The sequence below is a fragment of the Xyrauchen texanus genome, chromosome 3 (assembly GCF_025860055.1).
Source record: "Xyrauchen texanus isolate HMW12.3.18 chromosome 3, RBS_HiC_50CHRs, whole genome shotgun sequence".
Taxonomy (NCBI): domain Eukaryota; kingdom Metazoa; phylum Chordata; class Actinopteri; order Cypriniformes; family Catostomidae; genus Xyrauchen; species Xyrauchen texanus.
The window spans coordinates 15,866,144-15,890,491 of record NC_068278.1 but is presented as its reverse complement, the minus strand read 5'-3'; the positions used below and the strand labels follow the sequence as shown (position 1 = coordinate 15,890,491).

At 37.6% G+C, this 24,348-nt stretch overlaps 2 protein-coding genes across 4 annotated transcripts; one reads left to right on the top strand and one right to left on the bottom strand.

Moving 5' to 3' along the window:
- Positions 1–2,006: 2,006 nt before the first annotated feature.
- LOC127633828 (uncharacterized) lies at positions 2,007–12,519 on the bottom strand. The gene is made up of 3 exons (XM_052113164.1): positions 12,454–12,519; positions 9,350–9,914; positions 2,007–5,607 (listed from the first exon to the last, which is right to left on the bottom strand). Exons 2-3 carry the CDS (start codon positions 9,810–9,812, stop codon positions 2,918–2,920), a joined length of 3,153 nt encoding a protein of 1,050 aa, XP_051969124.1. The 5' UTR covers positions 9,813–9,914; positions 12,454–12,519; the 3' UTR covers positions 2,007–2,917.
- A 267-nt stretch (positions 12,520–12,786) lies between these two features.
- Positions 12,787–23,957, top strand: LOC127633868 (alpha-soluble NSF attachment protein-like). 3 transcript variants are annotated; one of them, XR_007969269.1, is made up of 12 exons: positions 12,787–13,010; positions 15,883–15,962; positions 16,069–16,185; positions 16,312–16,358; positions 16,439–16,516; positions 16,723–16,778; positions 19,835–19,919; positions 20,011–20,115; positions 20,800–20,868; positions 21,467–21,752; positions 22,337–22,387; positions 22,544–22,570. XR_007969269.1 is itself a non-coding variant. In XM_052113243.1 (11 exons), exons 1-11 carry the CDS (start codon positions 12,913–12,915, stop codon positions 22,643–22,645), a joined length of 888 nt encoding a protein of 295 aa, XP_051969203.1. In that variant the 5' UTR covers positions 12,787–12,912; the 3' UTR covers positions 22,646–23,957. The 3 variants fall into 3 exon arrangements, 1 of the variants encoding a protein (XP_051969203.1); XR_007969267.1 differs by having other exon boundaries at positions 21,467–22,387; positions 22,544–22,641; XM_052113243.1 differs by lacking the exon at positions 21,467–21,752 and having other exon boundaries at positions 22,544–23,957.
- Positions 23,958–24,348: the final 391 nt, after the last annotated feature.

Genomic DNA, 24,348 nt, shown 5'->3' with positions numbered 1-24,348 from the left:
AGGAAGGCCAGATTAGAGTTTGCCAAACAACATCTAAAAAAGCCTTCACAGTTCTGGAACATCATCCTATGGACAGATGAGACAAAGCTCAACTTGTACCAGAGTGATGGGAAGAGAAGAGTATGGAGAAGGAAAGCAACTGCTCATGATCCAAAGCATACCACCTCATCAGTGAAGCATGGTGGTGGTAGTGTCATGGCGTGGGCATGTATGGCTGCCAATGAAGCAGCAGGATGAATTCTGAAGTGTTTCGGGCAATATTATCTGCTCATATTCAGCCAAATGCTTCAGAACTCATTGGACGGAGCTTCACAGTACAGGTGGACAATGACCCGAAGCATACTGCGAAAGCAACCAAAGAGTTTTTTAAGGTAAAGAAGTGGAATGTTATGCAATGGCCTAGTCAATCACCTGACCTGAATCCGATTGAGCATGCATTTCACTTGCTGAAGACAAAACTGAAGGGAAATGCCCCAAGAACAAGCAGGAACCGAAGACAGTTGCAGTAGAGGCCTGGCAGAGCATCACCAGGGATGAAACCCAGTGTCTGGTGATGTCTATGCGTTCCAGACTTCAGGCTGTAATTCACTGCAAATGATTTGCAACCAAGTATTAAAAAGTGAAAGTTTTATTTATGATTGTTAATCTGTCCCATTACTATTGGTCCCTTAAAAAATGGAAGGCACATATACAAACTGTTGTAATTCTTACACCGTTCACCTGATTTGGATGTAAATACCCTCAAATTAAAGCTGAAAGTCTGCAGTTAAAGCACATCTTGTTCGTTTCATTTCAAATCCATTGTGGTGGTGTATAGAGCCAAAAAGATTAGAACTGTGTCGATGTCCCAATATTTATGGACCTGACTGTATTTATACACCTTTGATTTTCTAAACACCATGTTCAACAGTAATTGAAACAATTGCCTTTTTAAAGAATTGTTAATTGCTACAGTTTTTATTGACTCCTGGCCATTTAGGTGATAATATGGTACCAACCCTGTTAAGTATATGACATTCCTTTGCTGTGAGATTGTTTTGTGCTATTGTTTTACTTTAAGAGAGTTGGGTGAGTGTTGGTGTGTCTTCCCCATGCCTTTTTTGCATCTCTGTACAGTTAGAATGATATTTCCAAGGATACCAGACGAGCTGAGCGAGGTATTATTCATTCAACATGTAAATCAGTTCGCAGCGTCATTAAAGAGGATGGTGTCACTGCGTGAACGTGCCAAGAAGGGAACATGCAAGGACTTAGATAGTTCAATGAACTTCGGGGAAGAATGGGGCAGATATGTGGGACCCTGCCATTTGACAGCAAGGCGAGACTGCTCAGGTTCCTCTGGGGGAGACCACTCAAGGTGAAGCTCTTCGACCGCCCTTGTAAGTACACAGAGCATCTCCCTGTCAGTGGTGCATGCACGTTTCTCTTCCTTGCTGGGGTTCAAAGTTCAAGTACTTTCTATGTGGAAATATTGCCCAATCTTCTGAAAGTAGGTAGGGGCATTTGTTGTTATTAAAATTATACATGTTCTTATTAAGTTTAGTTTAGATTTACAATTGAACCCTCCCACTTGTTGCACAAAAAATGCATGAATGTAAATTAAGCAATAAAAGTGTAAGGTCCACCAATTCATAACAAATACAGTGTTTTACTTCAGCCACCAGTTTTCATTATTTTTATAATCGGTTATGAAGAATTAATTGCAACAAACCTAATCATTATTCTGATACATTACATTTGTCATGCAAGTACACATCACCTGACTATCCCTTCTCTCCCTATTTGAGCAACCCTGAAACATCCTTAATGTTACTAGAAATGGTTAATTTTCACTTTTTAATTTGTATTATATTGTAAGGTGTTTGGTTATGTTCTATTTGAATAAAGTTATTGTTTTAATATCGCATTGTTAAACTTGTTATACAAAATAAAAAAATTTAAAACCTGTCATTTTCAGACTCCAAAATATTTTTTAAAACACTTTAATCTTGACATGCTACCTATAGGGTACACTGTGAAGTCTACTGTTACAAATAGCCAAAAGTAATCTAATACCTAATTTCCAAGTCCACAATAGGCTGCACCAGCTTCAGTTGTTCTATATACATGGAGACAGTAGCTGTAAAATATCTGCCCACAAAATATGTCCCTGTGTAGATGCATGTAAAAACCTTTGTTTAGTAAACTGAAATGGTCAAATACATTTGGAATTACACAAAAGAAAGTGGACACAGACAGAGCATTTTGTGTTCACAAAGCATGTTGTAAGCAAACTACATTGACTATGCTGACATCAGAGATGGTCTGTGTTAATTTGGAGTGTTTACATACAAGCCTGTAGGGAGTCATTACATAACAGTGAAAAGTACAAATGTGAAGTCTTGCAAGCCCTAATTCAGAATATCCCCCATACACATAAAAGGAAGTGATAATGTTGACATTTATGCACAAGCTTGACAATACATTTCATGTAATGCTTCCAACATTGTAAAGTGACAATATTGAAGTAACAGTATATGCAGAATTCAACTGTGTAACACAACATATAATATCAGTTAAGTAATGCATTACAGGCAGTTCACAATCAGTGATTTAGTAAAACATTATATACATTAGTCACAAGACAATGATTATACAAATATTCAGACCTCTTAGAGACCAGACTATATGAAATGATAGTGTCACAAATTCCTTGTACAAGGAATCACCATTAGTTATTTCAAAACAATACAGCTGTGCAGCTTGATTGTATTTATATCTCACTACAATTGTCATTTCTAAAACCATCAGATAAGCTGTATTAAAAGGAGCTTATTTTGTGGCATGAGACAAAGCCTTTTTGTGTTAAAATGCAAATGTCTACCCCCATTAAACAGAACTGTCAGCATGACCTTGTCCATATGCACATAAACAGTGATCATAATTCTTCCTCAGACACATGGATCTTACTTTCATAGGACACAAGAGTCTGGTAAAGATGGTCTCTGCTTTGCGTATCATCGACAGCATTCCTCTGGTCAGTTTCCCATCCAGAGGTGCCACCTTTTAGCTGATCTACATAATCGGTGTTCCGATGGAGAAATAAAATGTGGTCAAGGTGTTTAGATCCCAATGTGGCCCTTCTTTGGGTCACTGTAGAATCTCTTGGGGCAAAGGCCTGATCTGCAGAAACAGCAGTAGCAGGTATTGACAAATATTTTCGTGCCAGTCTAGCCACTGCAGGAAACCGGTGTTCCTTGTTGAGCCACCATTGCAGCGGTGAGAGACTACGTCTAGAGAGGGGCTCTGCAATGTAATTTTCCAGCTGCTGGTGAATCTCAGGCATTCTTTCAGTGGGGTCCTCCCCCAAAAGAATGTCATACATACTCTGGGGAAGAGGACTCATTCGTATACGAGCATTGAGCTCTAAGTCTCCTCTCAGTGGTGATGTCAGGGTAGTCCCACTAAAAGGTCTTTTTCTGGTACAACCGCTGATGGGTGATCCAATCTCAAGTGTGTTTTCATTGACCTGCTCTGGAGATGACAAAGCAGAGGGCTTGCATGGTTGTAATTCAATGCTATCGCCCTCCTCTGCTGAGCCACATGATTCAGGTGAGTCCAAAGAAGCCATCACAGGCATTTGCAAGGGCTCAACGAACTCAAAAATTGGAGGTTCTCCACTTTCATCCACAGTCTCCTCCATTGCCATGCTTTGTACCCTCTCTCTGATCCTTCCTTCTTTGCTTGCGAATGCTTGAACTGAGAGAAGCTCTTTCACCTTGTCATACAGCTTGCTGCGGGCATGTGGGCTGAGAAACCGCAACTCTTTAAAACGGGGGTCCAAAAATGAGGACAGTACAGCAGGGCTGTCCAGAAGAGCATCTTCATCACTCAGACTCCAGCGTTTGTCCATTCCAGCACGAATTCTTTCCATAACTCCCCTCACCACAGGACAGCTGCACTCAGCAATTTTCTGTGCAAGGAGCCGGAACACTCCTTGGAGGCATGGCATTAGGGCAGAAATTGGGCCATTGATGTCCTCACTAAGAAACGATGCTGCAATGCGGACAGTTTTAAGCACTGGGACAAGTTCATGTATAAGACGCCACTGATGATCTACCAGGTTTGGTGCTACTTTTTGCTCCTCTAATACTGAGCTTATCACCCATTTGAGATCCAGTAGACTCTCACACATCTCAATGGCAGTAGTCCAGCGACCAGGGTCATTCAAGACTAAACTTGCTGATTCTTTGTTAACAGCCTCTGCTTTCTGGCTCAGTGATGTAGCAGCATTCACATTATGCTGGAAATGCAAGACAATGCCTCGAGCATCCACAAGAACTTGTCTGACGGTCTCGACACAAAGCCCCTCCTGCACACAGAGTTTCAGGGCTTGTCCTGCACACAGTAGAGGTGCCCAACCCTCTGGAAGATTACTAAGAGGAGAATGGCTGGGTCCAGCAAATTCTAGTTGATATTCTGGATCAATGGCCATATTCTCTTGCCCCCTGGACTCTGTTCCAGAGGGGGTGTCATGCACAACACAGAAAACAAAATGATCTGGAAGTTGGAACTCAGACAGTACTGCTCTCAAGGTGTCTGCAAAATGAGCATGCCCTCTTCCATATCCGTTACCATTTAATTCTGGTATTGGCCGGGTCTCAAGCACACAACGTGCCAGGCGCCAATGAGAGTCTACAAAATGTGCACTGATTGTAAGGTAGGACTGACCATCTCCTTCAACTCCACATCCTTCTACAGATTGCCAGTGTTCAGTGCAGAGGGACAAAGAGTGAGAGGCTATTCCAGTCTGCAGATGCTGCTGAAGGTATTGTTTGAGATTATGGTAGCGATGCCAAAGTAGGCTGCCAAGCAGAGATGGAGAAGGCACTGAATATTTAGGCTCTAAGCAACCCAGTAAGAGTCTGAATCCCCTCTCTTCCACCACAGACAATGGCTGAAGATCTCTAAATATCATCTCCAAGATAAGATCAGTCAACACTTCAGCTCGCTTGTTACTGCAGCCTCTTGCCTCACTGCGGTTGCCGCTGTTTTCAGCTGTGCTGTTCATCTCCCCTGAAGAAAAATTATACATTTGGCAGCTCATATGTGTATCTTGTTGTGTATCGGCATTAGAACTAGATGTATTGCCTTCAGCAAAGCCAGGGGCACATGAAGTCCGAACAGGCTTGCTATCCCCAATATCATGTAGCAGTATCGCTTGCTGCTCCTCTTTGATAGTAACAGGTAGCATTGGCTGACATGCAGATGTCAACACATTGCCTATGTTGTTGCATGCTGTTAATCTACTATGGTGTAAAGTGGTCTGAATCATGTGAGGATGTAAGGCAGTAGGGGTGGGAATTCCTGCTGTGTTGTGAGCTGGTGCTGCTCCTTCCCAAATGCCATGTTTGCGTCCTAAGTGTTCTCTCATCGAAGTGGTGCTGTTGTGAAAGGAAAGCTGTCTCTTACAATGGTTACACTCGACACGATGCAAACTTAACTGAGTGTAGTGGTTCCACACTTTTGATGTGCGTCGATCAGAATAAGGCAAAAAAATATCGATTTTTGTCTTAAGGTTTGATGCATCAAGACATCCAGGAAACTTTTGAGGTGGGAGATCCATGTCTGTGGTGAAATATGAAATTAAATTAAAATGAATACACAGGAATGTAAAAAAATGACTCATCTAGCACAACTATGTTATACATTTCTGTCATAAAAAGGTTGTGATAATGTTTTCACCCTAGGTCCTTAATACAGATATCAATGTTTTAACGTTAAATAAAAGTTATAGAAATGGTTATGACATGGCTAGTCCCCTTGAAACTTTTTATGAACGTTATTACCGTGTTCCACTGGCAGTTTTCTGGATGAAATGCGTTAACCAATAGCCAGACGCAGATTTTGAGACTAATTGTTGGTCAAAATCAGCAGAATTTTGTGAAGGGATTTAAACAGCAAAATGTTTTAAATGTAGCAGAGAATACTACACTCCTATTGGTAGAATTATTAAATTAGCCAAAATATTTCATAAACATGCAAGGGGTGGGGAATGTGAAGAACTTTTATAAATGACACGTCACAATTCTGTGTAAACCTAACATTTTTTGCAGGTTTCGGAGTGTGCCAATTACAATGCCAATACCGTTTAAAAAGAAAAAAGGGATAGAGATCAAGCTCAAAGCTGACCCTTCACCATGGCCCACCCCCTTTATTTTCTCTTCTGAGAAGTGATCATTTTATTTTTACTTTGGACATTGTTTTAAAGAGCACCTATTATGTTTTTTCAAATATTACCTTTCATGTATTAAGTTATATAGCTGTTTCTGAATGTAAAAAGTCTGCAAAGTGCATGTCTAATGGAGTTATTGACTCCCAAAGTAAGAACCGATTCTGAAAACCTGAAACGAGTTTCAGACTTTTCAGACAGAATTTCAGACTTACTTCCTGTACTAACCTACATAATTTGGTAACTAAAAACCCACCTCTGGTTTTCATTGGCTGCTTGCGAACAGCTTTTACCCACCCTCAAACACTACACTAAGCGGTAGACCAATCACAACAGACTGGGGATCACCTATCACCAATCAGATCAGAGTAGCCTCTCTGAAAGGAGGAATTTAGAATGAATGCTTTAGAACGGATCATTGAATGAGTCGCTTTTGACACTGGGAAAAAAGGTAATGCTGCAATTTAAATTATGAGCAAATTAAAGTGTATTTTGACCTTTGATGCATGTAAATCTATTGTATGAGACCTTTAAAACAACATTAGGTGTGTTTAAAAAACATAAAAGTTGCTCTTTAAATCAAAAAGGAACTTTCACAATTTTTTTTAGAATCACTATTCCATAAAAATGTTTATCATGATTTAGATCGTTATTGACCAAAAACGTCAAGAATATCTAGAAATAGATTTTTACTTATATCATCCACCCCTTTTATTTGTTATTCTTAATTCAAAATATGCCTTGATGTAAATATGAAGAACTGACTTTACCAGCACTCATTTTATGTATATACTATATTGAGCGCTGCTGCTGAAATTTCACATTGTTCATTAATTTTCTTGACGCAGCGTAACACTTGCTTGTCTCAGTCAGCTGCACGCTTTCTACATTGTGCACAGAAGTGATGTTTCCTTTGTAGAGTATGAACGGAGAATCATGAACTCATTAATTCTAAATACAGGGCACACATTGTGTGCTAGGGGTCCTAAAGAAAACCCCCACACTGTTTCTCCCCATCTAAATCACCGGGAGCCAGCGCAGTCTGGAGTAGAATGCGCTATTGACGTTTTTACGACCCAGAGAGACACTCCAGAGACCCTCGTGACTTCGCCTTCTGAACCCGTACCATGTGAGAAAGGAATGTTCAGAGAAGTGCTGACCCTCACTTCATTCTCTTACTGAGAAAGAGAAATGAACCCTGTTAATCCTATATATATATTCTATATATCCATGTGATAAATATTGACATGTATCTAATGTGCCATCTCACATTTTCCCTTAAATGTGCTTGATCTATGTTTTCTTGCAAACTAATGGGTTAATGTTTCAGACTTTGCATACCATGGTTACCCGAAATCATATGTGTGGCATATTTGGTCTCTATAACTTGGTATTTCGAAGATTGAAATGACTGTGTACATGATATGTCGATAACAACAACATATTAGTATTACAAGTATATTTCCTAGTTTTCTTTCTTGCACATGCAATGAGAAATGTGAGAACAAAGAGCAATAAACCAAATTCCCGCCTGGAACCCAAACCCTTCTCATTGGTCGAGCCAATGAGAGGTGGGACATGTTTTCTAAGGGTATAAAACTACTGCGCCCACTTCCTTCTCTCTCTTATCTCTTCCTCTCTTAGCCCTCTCTTAGCTCTCTCTTAGCCTCTCTTGCTTCCTGCCTCTCTTGGTTTCTGGTCCTCTGAGCCTTGTGCTCTCTCACTCTCTCGCTGAATGATGCCAAACTAGAAGGCCCCAAGGACTCCCAAGCGTGCGCCAGGCTACGGCCTTGTCTCTGACTCCCACTGGTTCTCTCTCTCATCAAGACAACATCATCAAAGATCAACTCAAGCCATCAACAAATTGCATCAGGACAGTTTAATTCAAATGGGACATGCAAGTATCAAACTTAGTCTCATTATTTGATACATTAAGTATCCTTAACCCCTTTCTAAAAAGGGCGTGTCAGAACTAATATGATGGTTTGCTCAGGCTGTTGATCTGCTGAACTTCAAACAATGCTATAACTTATTGCCTTCCTGTATTCTGCTTCAGCCCTCTTTCCCTTGGTAAACTGTATGAATGTATGTATATGTATGTTAGAGTAGTTTAAATGTTTAGTCTAGTTAATAAAGTCTAGTTCATGTCACATGTAAAGTTGTCTGTGTCTCAAGCTCATATCTAAAGTCACTAATCATAGATTTTGACTACTTGCTCTTAATACTTAGTAAGAAAGACATTTCCCATGCCCCGGAAATGTACCTTTCTATTAATTAATTAATTACCAATATTGAGTGTTCACGGGATGAACCGAGTATTTGGTTGTAATGTTAATGTAGCTACATCAAGTTAACCCGATTAACTGATCCAAGTATTCATAATTGATTATAACAAGTTATGATTGATTATTAATATTTCATACAGCTGATTCGCTACACCTTTGTGAACTAATCCATTCACTGACTCATATTCTTTGTTCACTGACTTCTCTTCATTTTGAAGAGTGAGACTGCTTTAGTGCTTCTCATGCCTGTAAAGACTGACTATATTGCAAGCAAATAGATTTGTAGATATGTATAAATAGACTTGTTTTGAACTACTCTTTATCAATGGTTTTATGACTTTCTCATAACACATAAAAGTCGATCATTTGTTGCCACCTACTGGTTAAGGTGTGACTTACAAAAATAGTTTGAGATTCATGTGACATTTATTGTAGTAATAGGGTTTTGAGGTGTTTTAATAGAAATTTAAACTATAGATGTTTTTATACCACGAGTCTGTTGAATGCAGATTCTGATTGGTTGACAGACGTTCTAAGGTGTGCAATTATTTTTCATTAAACGCGAATCGTCTTGACAACTTAACAGTTCCATATCACTTCACCAAATTATTTCAGTTATTGTTAAGAGCCATACATTGTTAAATAATGTGATATGATAATATTTACATTTAATTTAAATATATTTAAAAACTGAAAATCATATAATCAACATGTTCTTTCGGGGATGTAGCATCACTACAACTTCTGAAAATAAACAGCAATGCATTGAATTAAAAGTAATGTCACAAATCTGACAATGACATCTTTCACATCAGTGTGAACAAAAACATAATTTAAATGATTACCAACTCACAGGTAACATCTATAGCCTCTGTTATTTCTCTATGATGCCGGGAGCCTGCAGGATATGGTGTTGAGCTCTCAAAACTTGATGATATGGATTGTTGCTTAGGTTCAGGAACGAGGGTTGATCTACCAGTGATTGAAGATTTTTCTGCCAAACAAATCTGATACAAATTTTTATGCTTTGACTTGAGGTGATTGTAAAGGTTTGTAGTGTTTCCTCTTTGCGCTGCCACCCGTGATTTACATGTTTTACATAGCACTTCAGTCTGCATGTAGTCATCTGTTTTGAAGCCAAAATACTGCCATATAATTGAGGTGCTTCTTCGTTTTGGCACTAAATCATCGGCAGCTGCTGAGGGTGCCCTGTGCAGACTCATGTTTTTATGCTGCATTCCAGACAACTCGAAACTCTGGATTTTCCCACCTCCGACTTGAAAATAATGACTGGAACACCGCTTGAAGTCAGACATTCGACTTGTGAACACAGAGTGGATCGATCAACCCAGACTTCAGCGAGTAGCATCATTTGATGTCATTTCCAAGATGGCACGACCTCCGAGCTTAAACTGGAGCTGGGTTTTGAGAAGCATAAAAACAGATTTTTAAGTATTTTCATTGCAGGAAATGTCTGTATATGAAATATACAATAAATGTACAAGAGGACGTTAAGAAGAATTGTTTGTGTATCAATCAATGCCTATGTTTTCACCTATTTTGCTCATAAAAATAGCTACTAGAGGGGGTCTAGGCAGCTCAGCGAGTATTGACGCTGACTACCACCCCTGGAGTCGCGAGTTTAAATCCAGGGTGTGCTGAGTGACTCAAGCCAGGTCTCCTAAGCAAACAAATTGGCCCTGTTGCTAGGGAGGGTAGAGTCACATGGGGTAACGTCCTCATGGTAGTGATTAGTGGTTCTCACTTTCAGTGGGGCACGTGGTAGGTCATGCGTGGATCGCGGAGAGTATACAGTATGCATGACAGTGGCATATAAATAATATTGTTCCAAATGATGTTTTAACAATTAATATTATTTTTCTCACGTGATACTTTCTAATCACCCCTCAGATTGTGTATACATAACATTCTCATATTGTCCAGCAGGTGAACTGAAATAGTTTGTGAAGTGTCTCGAAAGTTTTCTTGCTCATTGAGTAAATTAACAACACACTCATCATCGCTGCTTCAGCTGGTAGAGAGATGCATTTTATTTTTTTCAATCTGCATGCAAGAGAATCGTTTGCTTCTCTTGTTAGTTTTTCAAACTTGTCAAGTGATTATTTCTTCTCACTCAGTGATGGTGATGGGCAAACCAGCTCATAGGGGCGTTGAGCCACCTACCATTACGGGGTAAAATAGTTTTTCGATAGCACCACCTACTGTAAAGGTGTGAATGTGTTAACGGTGAACATTTGAAGCGAATGCTAAGTATTCGAAGTAAGAAAGCGAAGTGCTTTCTATGGGAAAGTGCCATTCGTCAGTGATTCGCCTATCATATTCGCAACACCTTTGGTGTTAAAATGCCTTTAGACTACCAGTTTTCTATCAATGCATCATGACAGATCGTTAATTGTCTTGCATATGATGTCATTGTAGCGTCACCACAAACGTAACTTTCTGTAGTATTACAATCATTCAGCTATCGCAAGCCCTTGTGATATGCATCTTGCGTTAGTTATTATAATTATATAATTATTGATTATCCAAATGAGTTGTTGCAGTACTAATAATATGGTTTGTGTTTGGCAGAAGAAAGTCATAAGGCTTTGGATTGACATGACAGTAAGTAAATAATGACTTTACATTTTGAACTACTGTTTTTCTTTCAAACCTAAAATACATTAAAATTTGTGTCAGATGAATTACAACGGAATGACAAACATTAAAGAAACGATGTCCACTGAACTGTTGAAAATGTTTCATAAAATAATTTGATTTGCTAATTTTTGTTTAAGAGGATTTCAATAATAATTGTATTCCTCATATTTATCTTCGCAATGCTTCATGGGATTGTGGTTCATGCCCTCATGAAAGACAGCAAGCACAGTCTTGCACCTTTGTCTTTTTCTCAGATTTCCAAATACTTTTTTTTGCTTCAAATCAAAGTTTGTAATGATTTGATTCACTTTGGCGCTGACTGGTATTGTTAATGGCTTAAAACTCTAAGACTATTTAATGAAATCCCTAAGGACATAAATGGGAAAAAATACTTCAAGAACAAAGACAGCTAAAAATGTGGGCGGGCAATGTTGTACCAGAGCCCTTCTACCCATTTTAACCTACAAGGTTAGCATCATGAAGAAAATACGGTTAGCATAGTAATGCATACCGCAGAGACGTTCTATGGGCGGTACGCTGTGGAGGAGACAACGTACCGTTCTTTTTGAATGAATGTCTATGAAGAGATGCTTCAGCACGCTTAATAAACTACTTTTGAGAGGAAACAGCTCATCACTTAATGAACTGACCGCCTGTCCGCTAATCTTCAACATGCTGAATAAACAACGTGTCGAGTTTACTACGATCAAATTGTTGTTTTATGAGAGAACGTACGGAGAATTTTGCGACAGGTAGGTGTCCGTTTACGACTCCCCTTATTAATTTGTATGACTTACTGTCGTAACACGCTAGTAGACTGTTATGCGCTCGCTATGTTAAAAGCTCTGGTTGATATGGAGTCACAACGCCTTGATTTATACATGAATTAGTAATACATATATATTTTAGCTAAAATATGTAATACTGAAAGACATAAAATTGCTTAATGCCATATCAACTACCCCAAATGTTTTTGTATTTGCTATAAAAATAAATCACAATAAATAACGAGTTTTGTTAAAATTATAATTACACATCAATCACATCCCTCACTCGTCACAAGAGCGTTTAGCCAGGGGATACGACTAAAGTACGCATACAATATAACACTTAAGGGGGGAAAAAAACATCCAAATGTATTTCTTCCGGGCCAGCATAATGGCCATCCACATTGTATCACGTTCTAACTATTCTACTACATATCACGCACCTCCGAAACAGACTGTTAAAGTGATTTATATAAAACGTCGCTGGCCTAACTGAAAATGTCTGATTTTGTTCGAAAATTAATAATACCTCAAGTGTGACATGAAAAAGATCACAGAATTCCTGCATATCCTCCGTCGCACGTTTGCGAGCAACACACTGGAACTGGATGTGTGCTTGGCGCGGTGGCCACTGAGGTACCAGAGTAAGTTGTGTACTGTCAAGGAAAGCGAAAAATCGTCATAACTTCACGTTTATGTATAATAACTAAACCTCATTGCTCATACATACTAATTAAAGAAAATAACTCTTAGCTATTTATAAATTAATTAATGGTTTAATTTACGTTGTACTGCTTCACTGGTATTTTGAGAAAATATGTATATATTTTGTGACAATCCCTAACGGTGTCTCTGCGTCGGTGCGAATTTACTTCCGATTTCCGCGTGTCAATAAAACAAATAACGTCTTTACAGGCGTTGTGATTGTTGAATTCGATATTGCTTGGAAATCTTTCTAAAGAGCCCAGTGCAAATCTGATCTGACTAAATGGATTACTCTGGGAAAGAAAATGAAGCTTTGGCCATCATGGCTGAGGCAGACAAGATGATGAAAACGTCGCATTCATTGTTTGGATCGTTTTTTGGGTAAATCCACAAATTATGCACATTTGCTGCTCTGCAATAATTGCAGTAATGAGTGTGCAACATTGAAATTTATAATGCTTATAAAATGTCTAAAATGCTTGCATGCTATAAATGAATTTGCAGTCTATAATTTTTGTATAACCCCAGTTATAAGCAACACTGATAGCATTGCATAATTACTTGTATTGCGTTGCTCACATTTAGCTGTAATATCGCAAAAAATACATATAAACCTTGAACTGATAATGTTTTAGTCGATGCATTTTTATTGAATCTAAATTAGTGAGCCAATTAGCATATACACTCACCTAAAGGATTATTAGGAACACCTGTTCAATTTCTCATTAATGCAATTATCTAATCAACCAATCAAATGGCAGTTGCTTCAATGCATTTAGGGGTGTGGTCCTGGTCAAGACAATCTCCTGAACTCCAAACTGAATGTCAGAATGGGAAAGAAAGGTGATTTAAGCAATTTTGAGCGTGGCATGGTTGTTGGTGCCAGACGGAGTATTTCACAATCTGCTCAGTTACTGGGATTTTCACGCACAACCATTTCTAGGGTTTACAAAGAATGGTGTGAAAAGGGAAAAACATCCAGTATGCGGCAGTCCTGTGGGCGAAAATGCCTTGTTGATGCTAGAGGTCAGAGAATGGGCCGACTGATTCAAGCTGATAGAAGAGCAACTTTGCCTGAAATAACCACTCGTTACAACCGAGGTATGCAGCAAAGCATTTGTGAAGCCACAACACGCACAACCTTGAGGCGGATGGGCTACAACAGCAGAAGACCCCACCGGGTACCACTCATCTCCACTACAAATAGGAAAAAGAGGCTACAATTTGCAAGAGCTCACCAAAATTGGACAGTTGAAGACAGGAAAAATGTTGCCTGGTCTGATGAGTCTCGATTTCTGTTGAGACATTCAGATGGTAGAGTCAGAATTTGGCGTAAACAGAATGAGAACATGGATCCATCATGCCTTGTTACCACTGTGCAGGCTGGTGGTGGTGGTGTAATGGTGTGGGGTATGTTTTCTTAGCACACTTTAGGCCCCTTAGTGCCAATTGGGCATCGTTTAAATGCCACGGCCTACCTGAGCATTGTTTCTGACCATGTCCATCCCTTTATGGCCACCATGTACCCATCCTCTGATGGCTACTTCCAGCAGGATAATGCACCATGTCACAAAGCTCGAATCATTTCAAATTGGTTTCTTGAACATGACAATGAGTTCACTGTACTAAAATGGCCCCCACAGTCACCAGATCTCAACCCAATAGAGCATCTTTGGGATGTGGTGGAACGGGAGCTTCGTGCCCTGGATGTGCATCCCACAAATCTCCATCAACTGGAAGATGCTATCCTATCAATATGGGCCAACATTTCTAAAGAATGCTTTCAGCACCTTGTTGAATCAATGCCACGTAGAATTAAGGCAGTTCTGAAGGCGAAAGGGGGTCAAACACAGTATTAGTATGGTGTTCCTAATAATCCTTTAGGTGAGTGTGTATATATATATATATATATATTTTATACACACTGGCAGCCAAAAGTTTGGAATAATGTACAGATTTTGCTGTTTTGGAAGGTAATTGTTACTTTAATTCACCAAAGTGGCATTCAACATTACTGATGTTAAAACCGCATCATCACTTTTTGAAAAAAATAATTTTGATCAAATCTAGACGGGCCCCATTTCCAGCAGCCATCGTTCCTACACCTTATCCTTGAGTAATCATGCTAAATTGATAATTTTGTACTAGAAAATCACGTGCCATTATATCAAACATAGTTGAAAGCTATTTGGTTCGTTAAATGAAACTTAACATTGTCTTTGTGTTTGTTTTTGTGTTGCCACAGTATGCAATAGACTGGCATGTCTTCAGGTCAAAAATGTCAAAAAAGAAACCGCTTTCTCTAGAAACTCGCCAGTCAATCATTGTTTTGAGGAGTGAACGTTATGCATTGCTTGAAATTGCCAAAAAACTGAAGATTTCATACAAAGGTGTACACTACAGTCTTCACAGAAAAAGGAAACTGGCTTTAACAAGGACAGAAAGAGATGTGGAAAGCAGATGTACAATTAAACAAGAGGATAAGTACATCAGAGTCTCTAGTTTGAGAAATAGACATCTCACATGTCCTCCTCAGCTGACAGCTTCATTGAATTCTACCCACTCAACACCAGTTTCATGTACAGCAGTGAAGAGAAGAGTCAGGAGTGCTTATGGGAAGACTTGCAAAGAAAAAGCCATTTTTGAAACCGAAAAACAAAAATAAAAGGTTAGAGTGGGCAAAGAAACACAGAGATTGGACAACAGATAATTGGAAAAGAGTGTTATGGATCTTAACCCCATTGAGCTTTTGTGGGATCCGCTCAACTGTAAGGTGTGTGAGAAGTCCCCGACACGCTGTATGAGTATCTGGACAGACTGACAGCTTTTCTGAAAAAATTTCTAATTGTTTTAATAATTTTTCACATTATTAATGTCCTGATTATACAGTGTGATCTGTTGAATGCCACTTTGGTGAATAAAAGTACCAATTTCTTTCCATAAGAGCAAATTCTGTACATTATTCACTCTCGGGTGTTTAATAATATTAGCTGTGTTTAAGCAGAACTTAAAGTTCGTTTTTCACAGTTTGCAATAAATGGTGGCATTATCCACGTTTTTGATGAAGTATTACCAGGCCATAGAGCAATGTTTGCCCTCACACTGATTTCACGATCTTCTTGCTTCATATCTGAAAACACTTTGTGCTATTGCAGTCAACAGCTTCATATGGCACCGTTTAATAGTTTCCGAAAACAGTGCTCCCTTTCTTGACTATCCAATTAACCTTCCTTCTCGCTTTTGTTCATTGCAGGAGTTCCTCCAAGGTTGAGGAGGCATGTGACATGTATGTAAGAGCTGCCAACATGTTCAAGATGGCAAAGAACTGGAGTGGTATGTTACATGGCAACTTCTGCACCACTTGGTTGATAAAAACAACATACATGGGTGTTCAAAAAGCTTGCATCTAATGCACCATTGCTTTATTCCATTGTAAAAGCTGCAGGAGGCGCCTTCTGCAAAGCTGCGCAACTGCATTTGCAAGTGCAAAGCAAGCTCAATGCAGCCGTGAGCTTCATTGATGCTGGCAATGCTTTCAAAAAGGCTGATCCTCAAGGTACAGCTCTCATTGTTCCCCTACATTTATTACCAATATAAATTTCTCTGCATTCATAATCTAATTCAGAAGAAAAATATACACATTGTTTGATTTGTACTGTGATTCTACAACTTCTCAATACAGAGGCAATAAGCTGTTTCTGTCAGGCCATTGACATCTACACAAATATGGTGAGATAAAACAAAGTATTCAAACACTGATAGTGCTCTGAATAGGGACTGTCCTTACACATACACTTCTGTTTCCTCAGGGACGTTTCAACATTGCAGCGAAACACCACATTTCTATTGCTGAAATCTGTGAGACGGAGTTACTGGACATAGACAAAGTAAGCGGGATGTGGTCTATTTATGAAAAAATAGAAAAAGTGGCAATTGGTATCTCTTAGATCAAGATCTCTTGGTGAAAAGTATTAAAATGATTTCCCATCCGTTCAGATGACACTATATTGAATGTATCAAATGGTAAAGAAACCCTTGTGACGTGAAAAATAAAATGGATTCAACATTTATTTATTTATATATTTGTTTATAGGCAGTTGCTCATTATGAACAGGCAGCAGATTACTTCAAAGGGGAGGAGTCTAACAGGTAATCTACAACATTCTTAAACGTCCTAGCCTTAAAGGGATAGTGTTCTGAAAGAAAAATATGTCGGCAAAAGCTAAAGCATCCACGTCATTTTGTGGCACTTCTACACTGAAAAAACAAATGAGTTGACTTGACTCAGTAGATGAAGTAAACTCGTTCCCTCAGTTGACTTGAGTAATGGCGTCTCCAAAACTTGTGTAATTAAGTTAAATTACCTTGGTGTTCATATAGATTGACCTTAAATGTTTAAGTTAAGGTAACTGGATGCAAGTAGACTTATTTCAGATTTGTTGTTTAAATATTGTTGTTTCTACTTAATAATTTTAATTTTAATTGGGTCATACAATAACAGCTTATAGCTGAAGTATGTAATTCCTGCACCACTAGTACACCAATTAATGGAATTGCAAAAATAAACAATGTTTTCAAAACAGCTTTTTGAACATTTCTCCTCACCTGCAGTTGTTCAAACAGTCAGATAGTCCTGCTATTGTTGTTTGCGATCTAATTGGGTTACTCAAAATAAACACAGGAATTTTTATAGCACCACAGAGAAACAGTCCCCGATTCGACCTGGTGTTAAGATGTGTCTCAGGTGATTCAATCTCATGTGGTTTGGTGAGACACATCGCTGTTTACAACTGGTTGTTTAAATGCGTCTCCTCAGACCACTATGTGTTCGGATTTGGAGGGGAGGGTCTCGGTTTCATGACAACATACACCAATCACTATATCAGTGTGTTACTGCATGATAATAAAGCGCAACAAAGTCAGAAAAGACAAAGAAAACGAGAAGAAGAAAAACGTGTCTCCCAGATGCGGTTGAAATTTAATCCAAGCACAAACGCAACATATCAAGCAGAATTATCCATTATTTTAGTGTATTACCTGTATTAAAGGAGCTTCAGGTGTTCGTGCTTGTCATCTGTGTTGATATCAGACACAATAAATATGATTTGCGAAGCTCTCGTGATGGTGTATGTATCCGGCTTTTTACATTTTCCAATCTGAAGTTTTTTGTTTGTTTTTTGTTTTCGTTTAAAGACCCTTGTAAACGGCAAAGTTTAAACTCTTGTTTGACAGGTGAGGGGTGGTGCTTCACTGCTGCTGGAATGCAAGCAGGACGGATTAGCATTTACACCTCAAATGCAATGTGGTCACATACATTCTTGTGTGGTTTTTGTGATCCAATCACAAAACGGTTCAGATCCCTGTATTGATGGCTGACCATGTGATCGGATCACCCGAAATGCATGTCCATGTGATACCAGGTGGAAACGGGGTCACCGTGTTTAACGTTTTTGAGAAAATTAACCTTGTTTGTCTTAAAGTTGTCTCTGCATATTAAAGGGATAGTTCACCCATTTACTCACCCTCATGCCATCCCAGATATGTATGACTTTCTTTCGTTTGCTTAACACAAATGAAGATTTTTTTGAAGAATATTTCAGCTCTGTTGTTCATACAAAGCAATTGAATGGGTGCCAAAATTGATGCCCCAAAAAGCACATAAATGCAGCATAAAAGTAACCCATAAGACTCCAGTGGTTAAATTTATGTCTTCAGAAGTGATATGATAGATGTGGGTAAGAAACCGATGTTTAATACCATTTTTGCTATAAAGTCTCCTCCATGCCAAGTAGGCTGCGCATACATGAAGAATGTGAATCACCAAAAAGAAGAGATCGACTGAGCAGGGAGGAGAAATCATAGTAAAAACTGACTAGAATATTGATTTGTTTCTCACCCACACCTATCATATCACTTCTGAAGACATGGATTAAACCGCTGGAGTCGTGTAGATTACTTTTATGATTTTTGGAGCTAAAAGGCCTTATCACCATTCACTCGCATTGTATGGACCAAAAGAGCTGAAATATTCTTATAAAAATCTTAATTTGTGTTCTGCAGGATAAAGTCACTTCTGGGATGGCATGAGGGTGAATAATGAGAGAATTTTGATTTTTGGGTAAACTAAACCTTTAATGTGTAAAATTATATAGGGTGTGTTACACAATAGAAAAACTGTATTTACCGACAGCAAGGATCAATGAAAATTTTTTATCACTGAAAAAGTTACATCAGCTTTTAATAAAGAAGATGATGACTGATTCTAGGTGAATAATTACATTAATTTCTCCAAAGAAATGCATAGATACCTGTATTTCAGTTGCACATGTACAAGTAGAACTGAGAAAGTGTTAACAGGGTCCAACTTGACCAAAGCGAACACCAACATCTCACAAAACAAATATTTGCAACAAAAAAACAAAAGAGCTAAAATCTCTGAAATTTCAGAATTACAATGATTTAAATGTTCCCATATGTCCCCTCTGACCAAGTATAACATAATTAAATAACTCAAGCGCAATACTTTATGGGTATTCACCATAGCTTTCATTATGTACTCAAGATTTTAAGTGTTAATCACTCATACTATTAAGTAAAATAAGTTCAAGGAGCATAGATATTTGAAATAGGAGCCTAAATCGTAACATTTCAAGTAATGTTTAAGTAAGACATTTAGATTTTTCCAGTAATGAGTAATGACAACTTTAAGGTTTACAGTGTATGACACTTTCGGCTCACATGCTTTTCAGGACTCATTCCGGTCGCAAGTGCAACTCTCTATTGGTTACATTTCCGTGCTATTTGATTGCGCTCGAACAAGCTTATAAATGTAGTTGGTTAAATGTATATATGTTAAAATTAATCACCTTACAAGTCTTGCGCTATGGTAAAAGTGTTCAGATGTCATAAGATAGCACTATGTGAGGAACAGGGTAAAAAATAAAGTATTTCTGAACTAATTATCTGCCGTTTTACTCGTGATTTGTGTGAAAGTCTATAAATGTCATTGTTGTTGTAGCTCTTAATCTAGTTTTCATTTCACCAGTAAGCTGCTGCAACACATACAATGAGCCATGTAGAAACCATTTTGCAAAAATGTTGGTATAGTAACGTGAATCAATGAGACCAGGTTGGCATTTTTAGAAGTGTTGTAGAACATTTGAGGTCAGAAGGCAACATTATTGTTTCTCTCTCTCTCTCTTTAGTGCAGCCAACAAGTGTCTTCTCAAAGTGGCAACCTATTCAGCTCAGATGGAACAATACCAGAAAGCCATTGAAATATTTGAGCAGGTGGGTGTGGCTTGATCTAAAATTGGATGAAAACGGTTTTATTTACCCTTCGTATTAATTGACCTTGATTGTCTCCTCTCCAAATGTTCAGATTGGGACTTATTCCATGGATACTACCTTGTTGAAGTATGGCGCTAAGGACCATTTCTTCAAAGCAGCACTGTGTCACTTTTGTGTGGATATGCTCAACTGCAAGGTGACTGCTTTAGTCTTCTCAAAGTGTTACCTCACTCATTCTGGGCTCTGATGCTGGGGAGCCTTCTGTGTGAATGCAAGCCGGTGTGGAAATGGCTGAAAACGTTATCCCGGGATCAGACCTTAGTAACATTGCTGGGGTCAATCCCGGAACGTGTCTGTGTGAACAAAAGCAGAGCCGATACAGTGAAGGGTGTGTGTCGTAATGATGATGCATTTATCATGCGAAGAAGAAAGTTTGTGTGCAGAATAGAGATTCAATAGTTTCATTGTGTTCCACGGTTTAAAAACATATGGCTGTAATAAACCGTTGCCATTTTTTTTTAATTCGCAGCATTGTGACTCAATGTTTTTAAATATACAAGTAAAGAAATGAAAGTTTCCAGAAAAGTAAATATCAGTTAAATTAATAATCAATTGGCTACATTTACAGCTTGACCAACCTTTTGTTTTATGTTTACTTTCAATCTTTATTGTTCTTGGGAGACATTTCAGTTGGTAGACAGCAGACAATAATACAAAAACTATCAACATCGAACAAAACAAGAATGATCTTATGAAATTATGATGTTTATCTTTTATATCTATCCCGGGATCTGTGTGTGAAAGGGGCTTTTGATTAATATACTCAGAATGACTCTGTAAATTCACTGATCTCTCATTTGACCCTTCTTGTCATCATCAGCTGGCTGTACAGAAGTATGAAGAAATGTTTCCTGCCTTCTCAGATGCCAGAGAGTGCAAACTTCTTAAGGTTTTTGAAATTTTCTCTTCCTTTCTGTTGTGTATGTAAAATATGAAGCATTAATTTGCTTTGTATTTTACTTATTGTTCATTAGTTTAGGATTGTGTTCCAAGAAGTCACATGTTTCTGGGTCATCATCACTTGAAATGTGCAGTGCAACCTTGGATTTAGCGTGGTAAAACAACATAATTAATTCATAATCTAAAATAAGATCTAAGAATAAGATCTTAATTTATCTGAATACTATAATTAACTGTTTGTTTTTTTTTCATGTTTATTCATGTTACATTAACTAATGTTGATGTATACAACTTTTAATGTAGTGCCTGCATATCAAAATATGAATAATTACACTCTTGACCCAACACAAAATAGGTATTTTTTAAAGCTTAGAAGCTATGCTTTACAATGCATGTAAGCATTATGACCAAAACTGAACAAGTGTTTTGAAATTTGCAGACCAATCAGAAGTGTTGTTTTGATCATTTAATAATAATTTTGCACTGCATATTTTATTGTAATCGGTAAAAAAATCAAACTGATATCATATGTCGTTGGAAAGCTCTCAAAGATTAGAATACAACCAGCCTATTTGTTTTACTCGCAGACAAAATTTGTACAATGTGTACACGGCACATAATGTGCTATCTGGCTAAAAACACATTAGCTTTCCTGGATCAGATGACTTCATCGGAAGTACATTCAGCATCATGGAACACTAAACCAATCGTATGAGGATTCAGATCGCTGCAACCAGAGGTGGGCAGATAGGTTCACTGTAATTAAATATGGCCACCAGGAGATGGCGTCAAGTACATGACAGACTCAATGATGGCTCAAATGACACAGAATGGAACTGAATGAGATCTCATTACTCATGCCTGCATGCTTTGGTGAGAGAGAGAGCATACCTTTAGTCATTGTTGTATTTGCATTTGTAATTATTTCTTATGTACAATTATAATGTTTTATTTGTTCAGAGAGGCTTTTAGACACTAGGATAAATTAGTTTTGTAATGCTATAGCTTTTGATTGCTCTGTCGTATCAACACAAAATCTTACTCAGTTGCAGGTGACATGATTGGGAAATGATTTACACCCTGAGATATATAATGTCAAATCTGAAAATGAAGAAAGCAAGTTAATTGTTCACTCAAGTTTTTTTTTGTTTTTGTTATACCAAACACTTGAACCTCTTTGTTTTTTGTTTTTTTATGTAGAGTTATAAGTCTTTAATTTTGGGCATGCAACTGAAATAGGAAATCTTTAAAAACACCTGCAGAGCTTTAAGGGTTAACATTAACCAAGATTAGCAAATGCTGAAAAAGTGTTATTAATTGTAAATGAATGGCAAATAATGTAGTTAATTAATGTTATATTGTAAAGTGTTACCAAGATTTATTGTCTTGCCATTTTGTGACATTTTATGCTAAATGAATTAATAAATTGTCATGCTACTGCATTTCACACTAAACAGAAACTTCTCGATGCCCATGAAGAACAGAAACTCGATGCATACACTGATGCAGTAAGTCCTTACAATGTACTGTTTCAAATTTCGCATAATTTACTTGACACATTTTAACTGTGGTTCATTAATAAAATGCAAGTGCAATATACTTTAATCAAACAGCAATTTAATGTAAATTATTTTGCATTGTTTTGTCCATGTTGTTTTGATTAGATTAGGGATTTTGAATCAATCACAAGGCTTGATCAGTGGCAGATCACGATGCTACTGAGAATCAAGAAGACCTTTCAAGATGAGGAGAATGACCTTCGCTAATATAGTCGAAGTCATGATTCCAAGCAGACTGCATCTTTTCATCTCATGCCTTTCCTCTCACTTAACAGTGATTCCTTAAAATGACCATATTTATTATTTATAGACCTTATTGATGGTAGCGCCATATTCGATTTTTGACAGGAATGAAAATGAAGCTGGGAGAGATAGACTTACTCTCTTCAATGACATGCACAGTATAAAGCTATATAAAGGCCCTATCACATCTCATTTTCGCAACATGTGATTTTTAGAGTTTGTTATCTACAGAATTCTTTTGGAAAGATGCTTTTTTTTTTTTTCAAAGTTTCATCTGTGGAACAGTTTAAACAACAACACAACCCATTGAAGAGATGGTAGGTCTATCCTTCTCAGCTTCGTTTTCATCCTTGTCAAAAATCAAACATACTGCGAATAAGGTCACTTTTGAAATCTATGTAAAAGTTACTTGCACTTTGTTCTTTTACTTTATAGGCTTTTTTTTCTCTAAAATCATAATGTCTTCAAAGAAATTTAGCTTTTATCCCAAAGAATGCTGTGAAGTCTTTTAGAATGACAACTTCCCTTTGTTATAAATTAAACTTGATTATTTAATGATGATTTTGTTACTAATGTTGTCATAACATATTAATGATGATAATTCTAGATTTGTATATGGAGTTAGTAAATCCTGTAACATTTATCAGTAAGAACTGAAACCGTGCTAATTGCTGTTTTATTGTTTTTCCAAATGTTCTATTAGATCTGTAATGAAAACTAACAAATGACTCAACATCAATGGTTATTCCAGTTTTGTACCCCCACGTAGAAGAGAGAATCTGCATGAAGGAAAATCATTTTGTAGGACTTAAGGTTATGTGGCAGTATTCTCTAAACTCTTTGTGATGAAGATTATATTATGGTGATTTTAATTTATTGGTGTAATTTATAATACTTATAAATACAAAACAGCATCATCATCATCAAAAACATTGTTTGGATACATTTGCATCTCAGTAGGCCTATTAGATATATTAGGCATTTGAAATAGATAACTTCTAGTAATTCTTGCTTTTCAATGGTTTTTGTCTTTCATTTTCATCTGTAAAATATGTTCTGATGCATAAGACTGAAAAGTTATGTGTAAATACAGGAACTTGAGCATGATAATAGCTTGGCAGAATAATCTTAATTTAACCATGAAGTTTGAAGGCAAAAAAAGTGTCATTTGCAGTCAATAATAACTGAATGATATTGTAGGGCATGTATTTATTCACCAAAGCTGTTATGTAAAGCTAATTTAAAAAAACAATAAATTATCTGACTCCCTCCAATTTACTTTTTAAATGACTTCTTGTTTTCATATTAATGTGATTATGAATGTACTGTACTAAAGGGTATTAATACTTTCTCATTACTGATGGATTTGTTTAAAACCTTGACCTTGAGAGATTTCTTTGATGTATTTTGACAGGTCTATGTGAATACACAATCAGGGTACATACTAAGACACTGTTTACACACAGATATAACTGACTAGCCCTAACTGACCTGGAACATCACTTAAAAGGGATAGTTCACCCAAAAATGAAAATTCTCTCGTCATTTACTCGCCCTCATGCCATCCCGGATGTGTATGACTTTCTTTCTTCTGCTGAACACAAACAGATTTTTAGAAGAATATTTGAGCTCTGTAGGTCCATACAATGCAAGTGAATGACGACTAG

Bases quoted from the DNA above. Each gene is read 5' to 3' on its own strand.
- LOC127633828 (XM_052113164.1), bottom strand. From the start codon at position 9,812: ATGTCTGACTTCAAGCGGTGTTCCAGTCATTATTTTCAAGTCGGAGGT. The intron at 5,608-9,349 runs GTGAGTTGGTAA...ATTTCACCACAG, and splicing joins AGAGGCTATAGATGTTACCT to ACATGGATCTCCCACCTCAA.
- LOC127633868 (XM_052113243.1), top strand. From the start codon at position 12,913: ATGGATTACTCTGGGAAAGAAAATGAAGCTTTGGCCATCATGGCTGAG. The intron at 16,359-16,438 runs GTGAGATAAAAC...CTGTTTCCTCAG, and splicing joins TTGACATCTACACAAATATG to GGACGTTTCAACATTGCAGC. The intron at 19,920-20,010 runs GTGGGTGTGGCT...CCAAATGTTCAG, and splicing joins CCATTGAAATATTTGAGCAG to ATTGGGACTTATTCCATGGA.